The sequence below is a fragment of the Anabrus simplex genome, chromosome X (assembly GCF_040414725.1).
Source record: "Anabrus simplex isolate iqAnaSimp1 chromosome X, ASM4041472v1, whole genome shotgun sequence".
NCBI lineage: Eukaryota > Metazoa > Arthropoda > Insecta > Orthoptera > Tettigoniidae > Anabrus > Anabrus simplex.
In genome coordinates this window covers 198554564-198570506 of record NC_090279.1, presented here as the reverse complement: position 1 = coordinate 198570506, position 15943 = coordinate 198554564, and the positions used below count along the sequence as shown (strand labels likewise).

At 40.5% G+C, this 15943-nt stretch overlaps 1 protein-coding gene across 1 annotated transcript in view; it reads right to left on the bottom strand.

The window, feature by feature from the left end:
• The window catches only part of LOC136886845 (required for meiotic nuclear division protein 1 homolog), a 32637-nt gene that overhangs the window by 8222 nt on the left and 8472 nt on the right, over positions 1-15943 (bottom strand). The window contains exons 3-5 of the mRNA XM_067159691.2: positions 11191-11407; positions 7907-8066; positions 2170-2367 (exon numbers count right to left, since the gene is read on the bottom strand). Coding sequence (XP_067015792.1) covers positions 2170-2367; positions 7907-8066; positions 11191-11407 — 575 coding nt within the window. The remainder of the gene's footprint in view (positions 1-2169; positions 2368-7906; positions 8067-11190; positions 11408-15943) is intronic.

The following is a 15943-nucleotide window of genomic DNA, read 5'->3' as shown; positions in this document are numbered from 1 at the left end:
GTACCAACTGATGAGCCCAACCTGACACACGAGGGCAAAACGCTGGCAACCAGGAATGAGTTAGCTGGACAATTTATAATGTCCAATAACAGACCTTTTATATTGGTATTATAAATTTACTCATACGGGACAAATATTTCAGATTCCCTATACGAATCAACATCTGTATCATCTGATGGCCAAGCAGGCATCAATTTTTGGTAAAGGGAAAAAGTCTCTCATAGTGCATTGGCACTGCTGGTGGCTCCAAGTAGCCTACGCAGTGGCCTCCACGGTATGCACTAGCCAGCGTCTTGGTAGGTGCGCTAGGTACCAACTGATGAGCCCAACCTGGCATACGAGGGCAAAACGCTGGCAACCAGGAATGAGTTAGCTGGAAAATTTATAATGTTCAGTAACAGACCATTTCTATTGGTATTCACAGAAACTGACGTAAAATAATAGTATTACTGACCAAGGGACTGCGTCTATAGCATAATACTGAAACGATGATGCTTTTAGTCTAAAGGGGTCCAAATTCCTAGTCATCAGCCCCTCATAATGGTACTTATCGCTGGGAAAGTAGAACCACGGTATTTGTCATGGTGCGGTAGTAATGAAAAGTAGCATCAACTCGCAGTATTCCACACAGTATGGTACTAATCACAGGTAATGAATTTCGCACATGTAATACAGACCTATGGTGTTTCGCACATTGCGGCGCCATTTACAGGCAATGCAAACCTATGGTGTTCATCACAGAAGTGTACTAACCACAGGGACTCGCGCTATCCCGTGGTGTTTCTCATATAGTAGGTACTAATCATAGGCAAGCCAGAACCATGGTGTCGCTCATATAGTGGTACTAATCATAGGTACTGTAAAAGCCGGCACCGTACTCTTTTGCTATCAATCACAAACCTGTTTGGTACCTAACATAGTGGTACTATGCGCAAGTAAAAGCAACCCATGGTGTTTGCCGCGTGGTGGTACTAATCACAAGTAGTTGTATGGTTTTAATTCAATCATCCTTTGGTCGCCCCTTTTAGTCGCCTCTTACGACAGGAAGGGGATACCATGGATGTATTCTTTGTCTGCGTCCCCAGCCCACAGGGGGTGGTCCTGGATTTGATTCCCAGCTGAGTCGAAGATTTAACTTCTATGGGATATATCCTCTGGCTCAGGGAATGGATGTTTTGCCATCTTAAGGGCTCCATCTGAACAGACGTGCAAACTGTTAATTGGCATTGACTCTCCGGAGGCCACACATAATTATATTTTTAAAATTGTTATTATTAGCTCCAAAACTGCTGAATAAAAAGAACTTTACAGCAGAGAAATAAAAGGTGAGGAAAAAATCTTACCAAAACAAGAATCCACCATACTGAAAAGGTTCTATGCAGTTAAATATGGGTTCTGGATGGGTTTTTATTGCAGAGCAGCAAGAAAGGATCTAGGAAGGGCTTCATTTTCATTCTTTACAAATCACGCTCAAATGGGACAATCTGGAAAGAATTAAAAATAAAGTTAAACATATTGCGGACAATTTAACTACAATACAATCCCATACAAATGAACTGAAACACGACAATAATGCACGCATTTTACGTTGAACAGCTAGAGTACAATCATTCACTGTAAAAACTTTGTTAAAAATATTTAGCGGCTGATTGTAGCTTGATTTGAGTTTCAGTGTGTGTTTGTTGAGCTATAGCTCAGGACGTGGAAGAGAAAACGGACCTCACTGACAGTTGTTTTTGTCAAATTGTCTTTTTCTCCACGGTTCTGGTTAACGTCCACCCCTCATATCCTTACTTTAGTACGGGGAGTACGTAACTCTGGAGGACACATAGTCTCTTTCTCAGACTAAGATCTCAGTGACACAGCAGATTCTTAATTTTGATACAAATACCCCTGGCTTGCTCATTGCAAGCTTTGGTTTCCTGCTGCAGTCCTATTCATCATTCAGGCAGCACCCAAGATATTTATACAAACGGACCCGTTCTATGGCTTCATCAGCAACTGACAATGTGGTATCAATTACTTCTTTGCTAACAACCATGAATTTTGTTTTCCGAACGTTCACCCTTATGCCATACAACATACATTTCTAGGTTTCGTTTCATTCGCCAAGTGTATAGTGACTGTATAGTGAAAGACAGAAGTGTTTTGCTATGAGTAGGAACTCACCCTTGTTCGCCGCTGAATGCTAAAATACGAGCAGGTCTGCTGGTAGAGAGCCTCCTGAGTTTCTCGATCCCAGTAGAAGTCCGGTGTATCGAGCAGATCAGAACTCAGGTTGATGAGATGTCTCAGAGCAAACAACTCGCCAGTCTTACGGAGAACTTCTTCTTGGCTGATCTTGATCTTGTTGCCACGTTTGAGGTCCTGCAAGGAAAAATTTAAAATTAAAGAAAATTCAGTTTCTTTCATACTTCAACAAGTATAAATTCTGACATTAAGTGCCAGAGCAGATACTTGGGTCTCTTTTGAATGTTCACTGGCTCAAAACTCCTTATGTAAACAATTGGATGACAATCATAAGATATAAACTTCATATACTGTAATCTGTACTAGTGTCTAACTCGTTGGTATATAAAATTTCATAATTTTAAGAAGTATCCTCCAGTTCAATACAACATATATATAATATATAAAATGTAAAATCTACACATGTTTTGGCCCTATACTTGGGGCCATCTTCAGTATAAACAACAGATTAAATACTAAAAATAGTAATATTGAGAAATGACATAATAATATAACAAAAGAAGAGCAAGAAAAATGTCCATGTCTTGAATGCTGAAAAACTGTTTATCAATTAAACAGATAAATACATGGTCAAATGAATCATCAAAACACACTTTTCGAACACTGTAGCGGTATGAGAGTCCTATTGTACTGGATCTTGAAATACTATTAGTAATAATGTGGTCAACTTGTAACAATACTGACAGCAAACCATATCCTTTTTACAAGGTTGCATTCTACAGCATAACATGTTCCTCGTAGCTGAACATAAATTGAGGTTTCCTTACGGACTCCATTTTCTTTAACACATCACCAGATTAAATAAATAAATAAAATTCATGTAATTTATTGTACATTTCAAGAGCACCATTACATTCCTTTCATCAACACAAAAATGTTCACAAAATATTTTGCGGACTTGATCAAATTACATGTTACTCCATAATATCAAATATCCTTTTCTTTGTTTCTTAATCCGTTTACCGTCCAGGCTGGTTTTTCCTTCGGACTCAACAAGGGATCCCACCTCTACCGACTCAAGAGCAGTGTCCTGGAGCGCGAGATATTTGGTGGGGGAATACAACGGGGGAGGTGGATCAGTACCTCACCCAGCCTCGCCTGCTATGCTGAACAAGTGGCTTGTAGGGGGATGGGAAGATCAGAAGGGATAAACAAGGAAGAGGGAAGGAAGTGGCTGTGACCTTAAGTAAGGTACCATCCAGGTATTTGCCTGGAGAAGATGTGGGGAACCACAAAAAACCACTTTGAGGATAGCCACGATAGTAATTGAACCCTCCCCTCTACTTGGTTGACCTCCTGAGGCTGAGTGGACCCCGTTCCAGTCCTCATACCACTTTTCAAAGTTCTTGACAGAGCCGAGAATTGAAACCGGGCCTCTGGCAGTAGCAGGTAATCACACTAACCACTATTCCACAGAGGTGGACATCAAATATCTTACAAATAAAAATACTAAACTGTTATAATTAATCATCTAACAAATGATATCATTCCTATGAATGGGATTACAACTTTAAAAACCTGAATTGTCAATAAGATCTTTAAAATTTATGTCTTAAGTTTTCGAAGCAGAAGTTTTTGTTTCATTTTTAAGATGTTATACAAAATATACAGAATATATTATGAAGGAATACACGTTTTTATATAACTGCCTAACGTTCAAATTCTAGAGCTACAGTCGAAAACCTCCCTTGATAACTGAAAGTGTAAGTCCGGCTGCTTGTCAGAATTCCTGACAGGCAAAAATCATCAAAGCCACAGGCGCACTTGGAAGATGCAGTTTCTGTACTTAGCGGCAGGATAGGAAGACAAGTGTTACGTGTGCGAACTGTCGAAAGTACATTTACAAGGAGGATACAATTTACTGTAGAGCGTGCACTAAGAGTTGAGTACAACTGCCAGTGAAGAATTAGAGAAACTCTATGAAATGTCGATTGTATCCCTTTTATATTTCAAAACTAAGGAGGAATATAATCCAACAGCCCTGATGGGTCTACCAAGCTTAGCCCCAAGGCCTGCGGATTATGTGATGAGTGGTCAGCATGATGAATCCTCTCGGCCGTTATTCTTGGCTTTCTAGACCGGGGCCGTTTTCTTATCATCAGATAGCTCCTCAATTGTAATTATGACTGAGTAAACATAGAACCAGCCCTCAAATCCAGGTAAAAATCCTGAACTCGGCTAGGAATCGAACCCGTGGGGCTTGCTGAAGTAATACGATACCTATATGAATATAGGATGCAACAACGGGAACCAGATGTGTACGTAGGTGGTTTGAAAAGTTCTCGGAATGTACTAGAATTAAGTATCTTAACTCGGTGGAACTGCTTTTATTTTTCAACGTAGTCTCCCTGTAGACTAATGCATTTGGTCCAGTGATGTTCCAATGCCTTGATCCCATCTCGAAAATGAGATTCCTCCAGGCCTGCGAAATACCTCTCCAATTCGGCTGTCAGTTCTTCCCTTGTAGAAAATCTCCATCCACCGAGGAAAATTTTCAGCTGATGGTGCCAAATCAGGTGAATAAGGTGGATGTGGCAACAATTCTTACCCCAGTTCATGAAGTTTTCCATGGCAATAACACTTGTGTGCGGCGGAGCATTGTCCTGATAAAAAGATGACCTTTTTCCTTGCCAAACCAGGCCTTGTTTCACGTATCTTTTCCTGTAGTTGGTCTAGGAGGTTTGCATAGTATTGCCCCGTAATTGTTTGGCCAGTAGGAAGATAATCTATCAGCAGAATGCCTTTTGCATCCCAGAAAACTGAGGCCATGACCTTTCTGGCCGAACGCACTGCCTTTGCTTTCTTTGGTGGTGGTGAATCAGCATGTTTCCACTGCTTTGACTACTGTTTTGCCTCTGGGGTATAGCAGTGGACCCAAGTTTCATCTGTAGTCATAAACCAGTGCAAAAAATCTTGTTGGTTGCACTGAAAACGGGCCAGACTTTGTTCGGACATTTCCAATCTGGTGCGTTTATTGTCCAATGTCAAGAGCCGCGGCACCCATCTTGCGGATAATTTTTTCATACCCAATTCTTCGGTTAAAATATAATATACCCGTTCAGAGACTTAGGAAACTTTTGACAAGCCGTGACCCTTTCCATTTCACTATGGACACGACTACTCCGGTGCTACGTTTTCAGCATTCTATTATACGGCGTTGAGGCATGGACACTAACTGAGACCATGTGCAAGAGATTGCAAGCATTTGAAATGTGGACGTACCGAAGGATGCTGAAGATACCTTGGACAGCTAAAATGACCAATATAGACGTTTTGCACTGTATGAACAAAGAACCAGAAATTCTCACTACCATCAAGAGAAGGAAACTAGAATACTTTGGTCATATGATGCGGAACTCTAAATACCACCTTCTGCAAGTAATACTCCAAGGGAAAATTAATGGAAAACGTAGTCCGGGGAGAAGTAGGACATCATGGCTCGGCAACTTGAGCCAGTGGTTTGGGGTGACAAAGCTTACTCTGTTCAGAACAGCTATGAACAAACAACAGATCATGCTACTGATCGCCAACGTTCTGCGAGGACATGGCACATGAAGAAGAAGAAGTTCAGAAGACATCCCTACAGCTACAGCAATCTCCCGCACTTTCAGTCGATGATCCTCCATGACCATTTTATGCACTTTTGCGATAAATTCTGGGACATATCAAATGTAAGGCTTTTCAGGCGTTACATCTGATATGTTCTTGACATGCTGTATTGGTGAAAAATATCTAATTCCCTCCATGGGAATTTGGAATTTTCCATATAAATTCTGGGGTTGTAACACTTTTTGGCCGTCCACTACGCGGATCATCATCCAAGCTCTCCCGACCAAATTTAAACTTGCTGGTCCACTTGGCAACAGTTGAAAATGAAGGAGCAGAGTCCCCCAGTGTGTTCTGAAAGTCGGCGTGAATTTCCTTTTCTTTCATACCTTTCTTTACAAAGTATTTAATCACTGCTCGAATCTCAGTTTTTCCCATTGTCACAAATCACTACGCGGGAACAACAACAAAGAGTCGTCACTACCACACTCCTGCAGCTAGAGCACTAACGCGCCACGTGTTCACTCACAAAGGATGTGTGATTATTGCGTGGGAACCTCGTTGCTCTAGCACTGACATCTAGCGGTGATTCCGAGAACTTTTCAAACCGGCCTCGTAGACTAAGGAATATAAGAACATGAGCGCACATGAAGACAGAGTTGAAGTACATTTAGTCATTTCTATAGACTGTATTCATCAATGTATGCTGATTTTTAAAATCTTTGGTACATTTTTTGAGAAGGAATTGAATATTTCTTACCCTTCTTCTGTGGTCCTCGGGATTATTTGCTCTAGCTAACATTTGGTAGCCCGAGTACACTGGTAATAAAAGGTTTAATGAATTTTATGCCCTCAATGGCTGTATGATGGTTTTTGTTGAGTTCATCAACTCATTGAATTGATAGGTGAGTTAAAATTGAAATAACTGATAAATAGATTCAACCTATTCAATACAAAAGAATAAGAAATGTAGTAAATTACATTCCCATTTAATAATTAGAAATGGTACAGGTTTCGACCCTAGTCCAGGTCATCATCAGCCGATTAAAACATGAAAAACAATGCATAGGAAAAGGAAAAGATTAAGTACACTCCGGATCAGTAGAAGAGGCGATATAAATGAAAGGGGGTAGACACTGTAAAAATAGAAGAAGTAAAATGAAAGTCAGTCAAAAGAAAATAGTGCGCAATTTTCTGAGCGGCAGCATGGCATACGCAGCGCTCGGCAAAGTCTCACAATGTTTACGAATAGCGGAGAACGGTTAAATGAGCAAGTTTTTAAACACTGTCAGGCTCAAAGTCACATCACAATCGAAGATCCATGATCGTGCAGGAGTTGAAGACGAGTAGATCCATTGAAGCAACTTGTCAGCTCCCGGTGATCAGCGTGACACATTCAGTATCAGGCACTGTGGTTTCAAACGCCAAAGTAAAATGGAGAATAGCTTGAAGATCCAGTAATTTTCCTCGGTCGCGGGAAAGTAAACTTACTTTAAATTGATAGGTGAGATTTAAGACCGTGCGTGACTAAATTCGGTAAAAGTCCCTGCGCAACTAATTCAGGGTTAAGAGCTACTGAACACAATATAACATTTTATATTACTGAATTGTTTTTACTTGAGAATCCACATCTGTTGGGGAGAACAGTTCTGGAAGTCAAAGGTAAACTATCATAAACGCAAAAACGACGATTATGAGTGACTTGTTTTGATTGTGTCTCCTTATGGGTACACTGTTGTCCATGTATGTTTTGGAGGAATGGAGATAAGCTATGTAATACTATCCTATCATAAATGCAAGCAGAACCCAGCGATAAAAAGACGGTAAGTGATCATACAATGCTTCAACCATACGCTGTCTGCCGCATTCCTTATCACATTGGCTCTCATGATAGTTTACCATGGCCAGAACTGTTATTTCAACCTACCTTAAAGGTAGAAACATATGTGCCTTCCTCAGCAACTTCTTTCCAATCTTCTGTAAAGTTAGTAAAATGTTGCTCCTGGGATAGTTTACCTCTGGTGCCCAGAGTTTTGGAAACTAAATTTATTGAGAAAAATGCCTAACAACAGCTCTTTCAGCAGAGGTTATTATGCACGAGAGAACTTACCTCTACAATAAACTCTATGCTGTCTACATAACGGTCCAATGAAGCTTCCCATATTCCCAGCTTGACAGAGAGCGCCATCGCATTGGAGAACGTGTACTTATCCAGAAGTGTTGTCTGCTCTGGAGCTAAGAATATGCTGCCATCTGCCAGATGACTTTGTCTGGGAAGAATAAAAACAGCATTATATACCCATATATATCATTCTTTTTTCGAGACTTGGACTGAAATTTAAAATGTGGCAATAACCCTTACACAAAACAAACCAACAACACGCACATTTTCAACTGAGGAAAGGGCACGAAGATCGGAGCGTCTGAAGAAGTACTGGGAGGACCGCAAAGCCCGAACAATCCCTTCAAAGAGACCTGAACGACGGACTGACTAAAGTGATCCTATGTGGTCATAAAAGAAGAAGAAGAAGAAGAAATAAATATTTGATAACTTCAGATTTGCAGATGACGACGTCCTGTTTTCAGAGATTCATTCAGGGCTTCAGTTTATGTTGAGTGACCTGTATGAGTACTGTGTTATAATAAGATGGCAAAAAATAAGAATGGTTTAGAACAGACAGAGGAGTTTGACAAGGAAGTGTATGTGATAAATCTCAGAATTAAACCGTATTGAAGATAATGTATTAAAGTTAAAAACTTTTTATTACCACCTATTCAATACAAAAATAATGCACTCAATTATTTATAAAATATTCATGAGGTACATTGGTTAATAGGACATGTTTCATTCGTCTTTGCGAACATCATCAACTATAATTATACAAAGCTTAAGGTCAGGGCCCTGAGTTTATTTAAATGGTTAAAAATGTTGTTATGTTAAAAGAATGGTAAAGTTGTGATAAAAGTGGTTGTACAGTATCAAAATTAGACTGTAACATATTATACAGATTAACATCAAAGATTTTTCATAAAGTACAATGAATATTAAATAATCTGAAAAGTAAAAACAATCATAAAGGTTGTTAAAATAGAAAAGATGTAATAGTAGACATTAAAAAGAACTTCGATGTTTGAAGCATGGATTAATTGTAGAGTTGCTGGGTATAAACTTGAAGTTTGAAATCCGTTAGACCGGTGAAAATATTTGCTAGCGATGACAGCGTGAATAGGATAAGGCAGACCACTTGTTATTGCCTCTAGTGAATTGTGTTGAATTGAGACAGATAATACTGTAGGCACTAAAATACGTCCATATGTGACGCGTGGATAATGTTGAAAGCATGAACTTGAAAATTATTTTTAAATTTGCTGTAATAGAAAGGGAGTGTCCGCTAGCGTTAACTGCCTAAAAGAAACTATGGAGAGAAATAGGCTGAAATGGTTTGGCCATGTCAAAAGAACACAAACAAGATGAAGGGATGAGGTGGGAGATGACGTAAATAAGAGAGGACTACAATGGGAGACAGTGATGAAGGATAGACTGTGTGGGAAAATTAGAAGGTTGGAAGAGGCTCTGGGAACGACCTGCATAAGCAGAAATGTTTCAGGAAGAAGAAGAAACAAGTGGGATATCTGACAAATGAAGCAAAGACAATATTAAAGGCAAACAGCCTTGGGGAACCACCAAAGGAACAATAGAATAAATAATTAACACAAGGCAAGAAAATTTGGGAACATTCCCACGCTGTTTAAACATTTAGTAAGAATCATTTCAAGATCGTAGATCTTCTTGATCGAGGAAGGAAGGAAGGAAGGACTAGTATATAGTAATAAACTGTAGCCCACCTGGTGGCCATGATCATCAAGGCGTTTTGTAGTCTAAATTGTTCACACCGTAGTTAGCCGGTTCGAGTCCCTTTGGTTGAAAAAAAATTCACCATCAGAATGGTGGCCGGCAGGGTAAGAGAGGTGGTGGTATACAATTTCTTAATCACTAGATTGCATGCCAAAAGCCTGGATTAAATTCCAAACCTCTCCGCAGTGCCATACGGAGTGAGGGCATGTGACGCTGTTGATGTTGATTCGTTCATCGGATGGAGACGTTCAGCCTTGAGCAGACCCCTTGGTGCTTTCGACAGGAGTAGGCTATGTGCCGGCACCGGGTTTCATTCTCTCCCTTCCTACTATCATATATCACATCATTCATTTCATCTCATTAACCCATCTAATGAGGTTGACATCAGAAAGGGCATCCAGTCATAAAAACCTGCCAGGGTTGGACAAACACATAGTAATATACTGTGTTTGCTTCTTCACTAAGCGCCTACAATGATACTAAAAGAGATCAGTTTTACAGTTAAAAGCACACTTAAACAGTAACTAATTTGAATAACTATAAAATGATTAATGAAATCTAAGAAGAATCCAAAGTCGGAAACTAGTCACAAAAGCATAGTAAGATAGTTAACAGGCTAAATGAACTAATTTGAGTGATTAAAAAATGAGTAAATAAATCTAAGAAGAGTCGAAGATTGGTATTACATGTACAGTAACAGACTTGACCCAATTCAGTTAAAAAATATACTTCAAACTGAAGTTTAAAACGTAATTTTCGAAACTTTTACATATGACAAACAGGAGAGTCTTTCTGTTATGACTCTGCTTTGAGAACAATGTCTTTTTTCTGTGTAAAACAAAGACCTTACATTGCGGAGTGCACTGTTCTTTTAGTAACCCGACTCATGGTTCAGAATATGGAAAGGCTATTAACGAGTGTCGGCTCATCTTCAGGGCAATGCCATGCGGAGCGTTTCTACTGAGGCGAGAGGATAAACAAAATGCCGTCACTGTTTCGAAGTATCGATGTAGCTGACATGTACGGAACGACTGGAATTTGCATTCACGTGACATGACACGCGAAGCAATCTCACTGCTTCGAAGCAGTGGAGCCTTGTTGTGTCGAGGCATCGAGACAGCTGATGTCGCTGTCTCAGTGTTTTGGAACATACACACACTAGCCAATTCTAGTAGGATGGATTGAGGAAATGAGGGAGAATATGGAAGAACTAGAAATAGTTCTGGACGATTTCAAAACAAAACAGAAATTTTAAAGAAACTGAAAAACATAAAAGATTTAAACAAAAAATAGACAAACGTCATACAATCAAAAGGGTATTTACAGATGAGCAACAGCAGAAAAGATCAGAACAAATGAAAATATACTGGGCAATTTGGAAAGAAAACTTATCGAAGATAAGAAAATGGCTGAAGTGGGCCAATGAGGCAGTAGAAGAATACCATCATTCAGTTTTTTCTATAGAGCACATGGATAAATCCTATAAAATACATCATTATTTTATGGTTGAAATAAATCCCTCTGGCAGCAGATCTTACCCAGTGTCAGAGTAGGAATAAGGCATGATGTCACACTCTTCCTGCACTAAGCGCTCATCATAGGAATTTTGTTCAAAGGCGCGTAAGAACACGAGTACGTTGTTGCATTCTAGCTCAGTCATGTTCCAGAACACGGCACTACCTTCCCGGAAGAAGAAGATCTCTCTAGGTTCATCGCCGACGGGATAACGAGCCGTCGCATATACGACATCCAGATCTGTTGAAACACAATCAAGGCATTAACTTCAAAATTTTGTTCACTGACAAACCCTCCTTGCATACACTGAAATCCCAACACCAAGAAGACATTAATTTAAGCTAAGCAACTGTCTAGGTAACATACTGTATTTATTTGAAAAAAAAAAAAAAAAAAAAATTCAGGTCACCCGGTTGAAGCGTGCGTGACAAGATGTGGTGGTACATTAATAACCGATCTTCAAACATGCAATCATGCATGCATTGTGTCGGTTAAGTGCCATATGTCATTTTGTGGGATGGAGCTCCACGCCTCTTGCACGTGGTCAGTCAAATCAACAACGGTTAATGCTGGTATTGGATGATGCTGGATTTGTCGTCCCATCAGTGCTCAATGGGCAAAAGGTGTAGTGATCTCCCAGGCCACGGCAACTGGTCGACGCTCTGTACAGCATGCTGGATGGCAGCAGCAGTATGAAACAAGTATTATCCAGTTGGAAAAGATCGCCTGAATACTGCAAATGAGTGGCAGTACAACCGGTTCAATCCCCAGTCTCTGTCAAGCATCTTGGGGTAACAACGAGAGTGCTCCTCCTGTCAAAGCAAATCATTCCCCAGACCAAACTCCTAGTAAGTCCAGTGTGTCGATGCTGCAGACAGTTTGGTTCCAAGCGCTCACCTGGTTTCCTTCTTACAAACCTATGGCCATCACTGGCACCGAAACAGAAACAGCTCTCATTTGAGAACACAGCAGATTTCCACTCTGCCTCTAATGAGCTCCTAACATGACACCACTGAAGCCACAGATGGCAGTGATTTGGAGTTAGTGCTATGAACGCTACAGAACATCTGACTCGGAGCTGTCCCTCTTACAGGTCGCTGTGTCACTCTGGTGCCAACTGAAGCTCGTAAGGGTGCTGCAGAAGCAGTATGATCCGCCACAGCTGTGTGGCAAATACAGCGGTCTTCCCTCTCCGGATTGGCCCGAATGCGGCTGGATCCCGTCTTCTTGAGACAGTGCCTTACTGTGACCATTGATGATAACACCGATGCACTATGGTTACATTTCTGCCAAGTCTTTCTGCAATATTGCGCAAAAAGAACATTCACCTTCTCGCAGCTCTATTACACGGCTTCGTTCAAACTCAGGAGGCTGCTGATACTGCCTTCTTTGTCTCCTTAAAGGTCTATCTCACAATGTCAACACCGGACAATGAAGTGTACTGCGCATATTTAAAGCAAACTTGCCTTGCAAGGTCATAGTGGCACTACCAGCACCACTATTCGTTGAGTAGCGTGCAAATTCAAATAGGCATCATCCTTCAGATGAGCAAACATGCTTCACGAATTTTGTTTATCTAGCGCAACTCCTTCTTGGTGTTGGGATTTCATTTTCTGCCAGTGTATTAGGGTGAAGTCATAACAAGCAGAATGAGCCATTTTTATAAGCATTTCCAGTTGTATATACAAACACAGGAGTATGACAAAGTATGCAGCGAAACAAACAACAATGAAATCGTGAGACTCCTACCTTTCAATGCATGTATTATTTGTGTTATCAAAACAGAACACTTTTAGAAGGACATGTTTAGTCTCTTAGTTTTGAGACATCTTCAGCTTAGAAGGTAACACATAAAATGACAAAAGACACATTATTTAAAACACAGATAATGGATATGTTAAAAAGTTTAAAAACATGATATGCCACAGTCGCCTTCAATCTTCTTTGTGAAAAACACCATGTCTTTATAATGTTATTCTATCTTGCTGGCTTTTTGTTCTTTAAATTAATAAATAAAACTCTGCATTGAGCCATTAACTGTATGTAATTTTACAGTAAAAGGTGAAATAGCTGGGGCAACTCCTCTTGATTATAAAATGCAGTGCAATACGGATTTTAAGAGCTTGAATCTTCTGGTGTTGTTAGATGTTATAGGAATCTATAAAGAAGGGACCAGTGGGGAAGTGAGTACTTAACAGGTTCACTCTCGTATCAGACTTAAGGCGGATAACATTTCGCCAGTGCCTTAAGGCGTCTGGTGAGAAAAATTTCAAGCCTCATAGTTCAATATGCTTTAGCATCTTATGTTTACCAATAATTCTTATCTGAACCTAATAACTTAACACTCGTATGTAACGTGGTTTGCCATATTGGAAAATACAGGGTCCGCCTGAAAAATGTATACACTCTTTATGGAACAAGAACTATTTATTGTGTGGGTTTTTTTTTTTTTTTTTTTTTTCCATTTAAATTTTGATTACACATGTAGTACTGTCTTCAATTAAACATATGGTTTCATGAGATGTTCAAAATGTTCACCGAAGGCTGCCAGACACATAACAGAACGAGGAGCAGTCGGTGTAACTATATCCATCAATGTTTGAATGGGGATCTCTGCACATGCCACTGTAATCTCCTGGCGAAGGGCCTCCAGCTTTCGTGGCTTACGTCGATAGACTTGATTTTTCACAGTTCCCCACAAGTAAAAGTCCATAGGGGTAAGATCTGGTGACCGCGGGGGAAACTCAATGGGCCCTCGTCGTCCAATCCAATGTCTCGGCAGACTGTCATCCAGGAAAGCTCATACTGCTACATGGTAGTGTGGTGGCGCCCCGTCCTGTTGGTAGAAGACTTCATCATCGGCTCCATAAAGCGCATGTACAGCTGGTAAAATTAATGCGCATAACATTTCCAAGTACACTGCTCCAGTGACAGTACCATCAAAGAAAAAGGGTCCTAGTAAGCCCCTTGACAACAGCCCACAGCAGACATTAACCCCTGGTAGATCGACCACCTCGTCCACGTGAACATGCGGGTTTTCCGGAGCCCAGTAGACACAGTTAATTGTTACCATTTGCTGATACAATTCGCAAAATCACATTCGATGATCGGGATCGTTCTCATTAAGCACATGCAGTAATCGTGGGATGTAAACTTCCCACTTAGCTGTTTTCAAAAATCGTCGTACACTTATACTGCTAATCCCCACTTCCTGTGCACATTGCGTAGCAGACTTCTGTGGAGAATTAGCAAAACTTTTCAACGCGTGAACCAATGAAGCAGGATTGGTAGCTGTGCTCGTTCTTCCCGATCTTCCTTTGTGAATATCACAAATTGTCTCAAACTTCCCAGTAATGCGTTTAATTGTTAGGAGAGTTGGGGGTTCTGTTTCACACTCCCTCCTCCACTGACGTTGCACTTCAATGGCATTATCAAACCTGATAAACCACTTCAGAATGTACTTTCGTTGCTGGAACGTCCAGCGTGCTCCAGCCATTTTGTTTTCCCACTATGGTGATGCAAGTACCGACATCTGTTGAGCGAAAGACCATACTACAATATTTAAAAACATTTATAACAGCTGACAATGTCCATATCCTGATATCGTCTAACAAAGAGTGTATACATTTTTCTGATGGACTCTGTATATGCAAATTTTTGCAATTACTACGCTAAGCTTTTAACATTCAAAGACTGATCATTACTACCTACTGGCCGTATTGCAAGGCGCTAGTATACTTGCATGACCATAGGTCGATAATGTCTCTGAGGTTGTGCCAGAGGTACTCCTGAAGCCTGTGGTAATGTGATGGGGAGGGCGCACGGAAACTTTCACGGAGGGCATACCACACCAGAAAACACTATGCATGGAAGTTGCTACGCCGGGCGTGAACGTGTTAACATCCTTTCAGAATTCCACCAATGATATCATTAAGTTATATTTCTTTCTTTATAGACTCGTCTGGGCTGCATACAAGTCGAGACATTTCACAACTTCTTCACATCCCAACTTCATTTTGCAAACCAAGTAATGGATCAAAATGTTTATAACCTCCCAGTTTAGTTTCACGAAAAGATGGAAGTAGCCGAAAGTGTCACAAATCCAATTCACGCATGCGCATTCAAACAGAAGCCAGCTGTGAAACTTAGTTGTGAAATCTAGTGTTGTAAAAGTACAAAAAAAATTATAAAGTAGCCTATTGGAAAGGTGGATTTTTAATAAATTTGTTTGACTCTCATATCTGCCTGCTGTCATTTCTTGATGGATACAGTACTTTTTCATCCGTCTCTTGGCACAGGCCAGAGTAAAGTGTAGCTTCCACCGAAGTCCCAGTCAACATCCATGGCTGTGACAATATGAAAGCTGCTGGGGTATGGGTAGTGCTGAGTAATGACATTCGGAGCATGACTAGTGCATCCGAGTGTTATGAAAGGTGCTGTTCAAAGGGTCAGTCATGCTCCAATAGTACTTTCTGACCCAGTGAGGAAAGCAATGGCAAACTACCTCACTCCTCATCGTGCCTAGTACGCCTCATTTTGGTGCTGCCATTGGTTTTTGGGGCTTCCTTATAACCGCATAACTTTTGGTGGTGCTATTTGAGGATCCAACCAGCCTCTGGGCTGATGACCTAACAGACAGAACATGTAATAAAATCTAGTGTTGTCGTGAAAACTTCTTCCAGAAAGCCACGTCAGATTTTAATGTTGAAAACATTTCTTAGCAGACAAAGTAGGGGTCCACATACTATAAAAAGCATACAAGTAAGCAATTTCCTC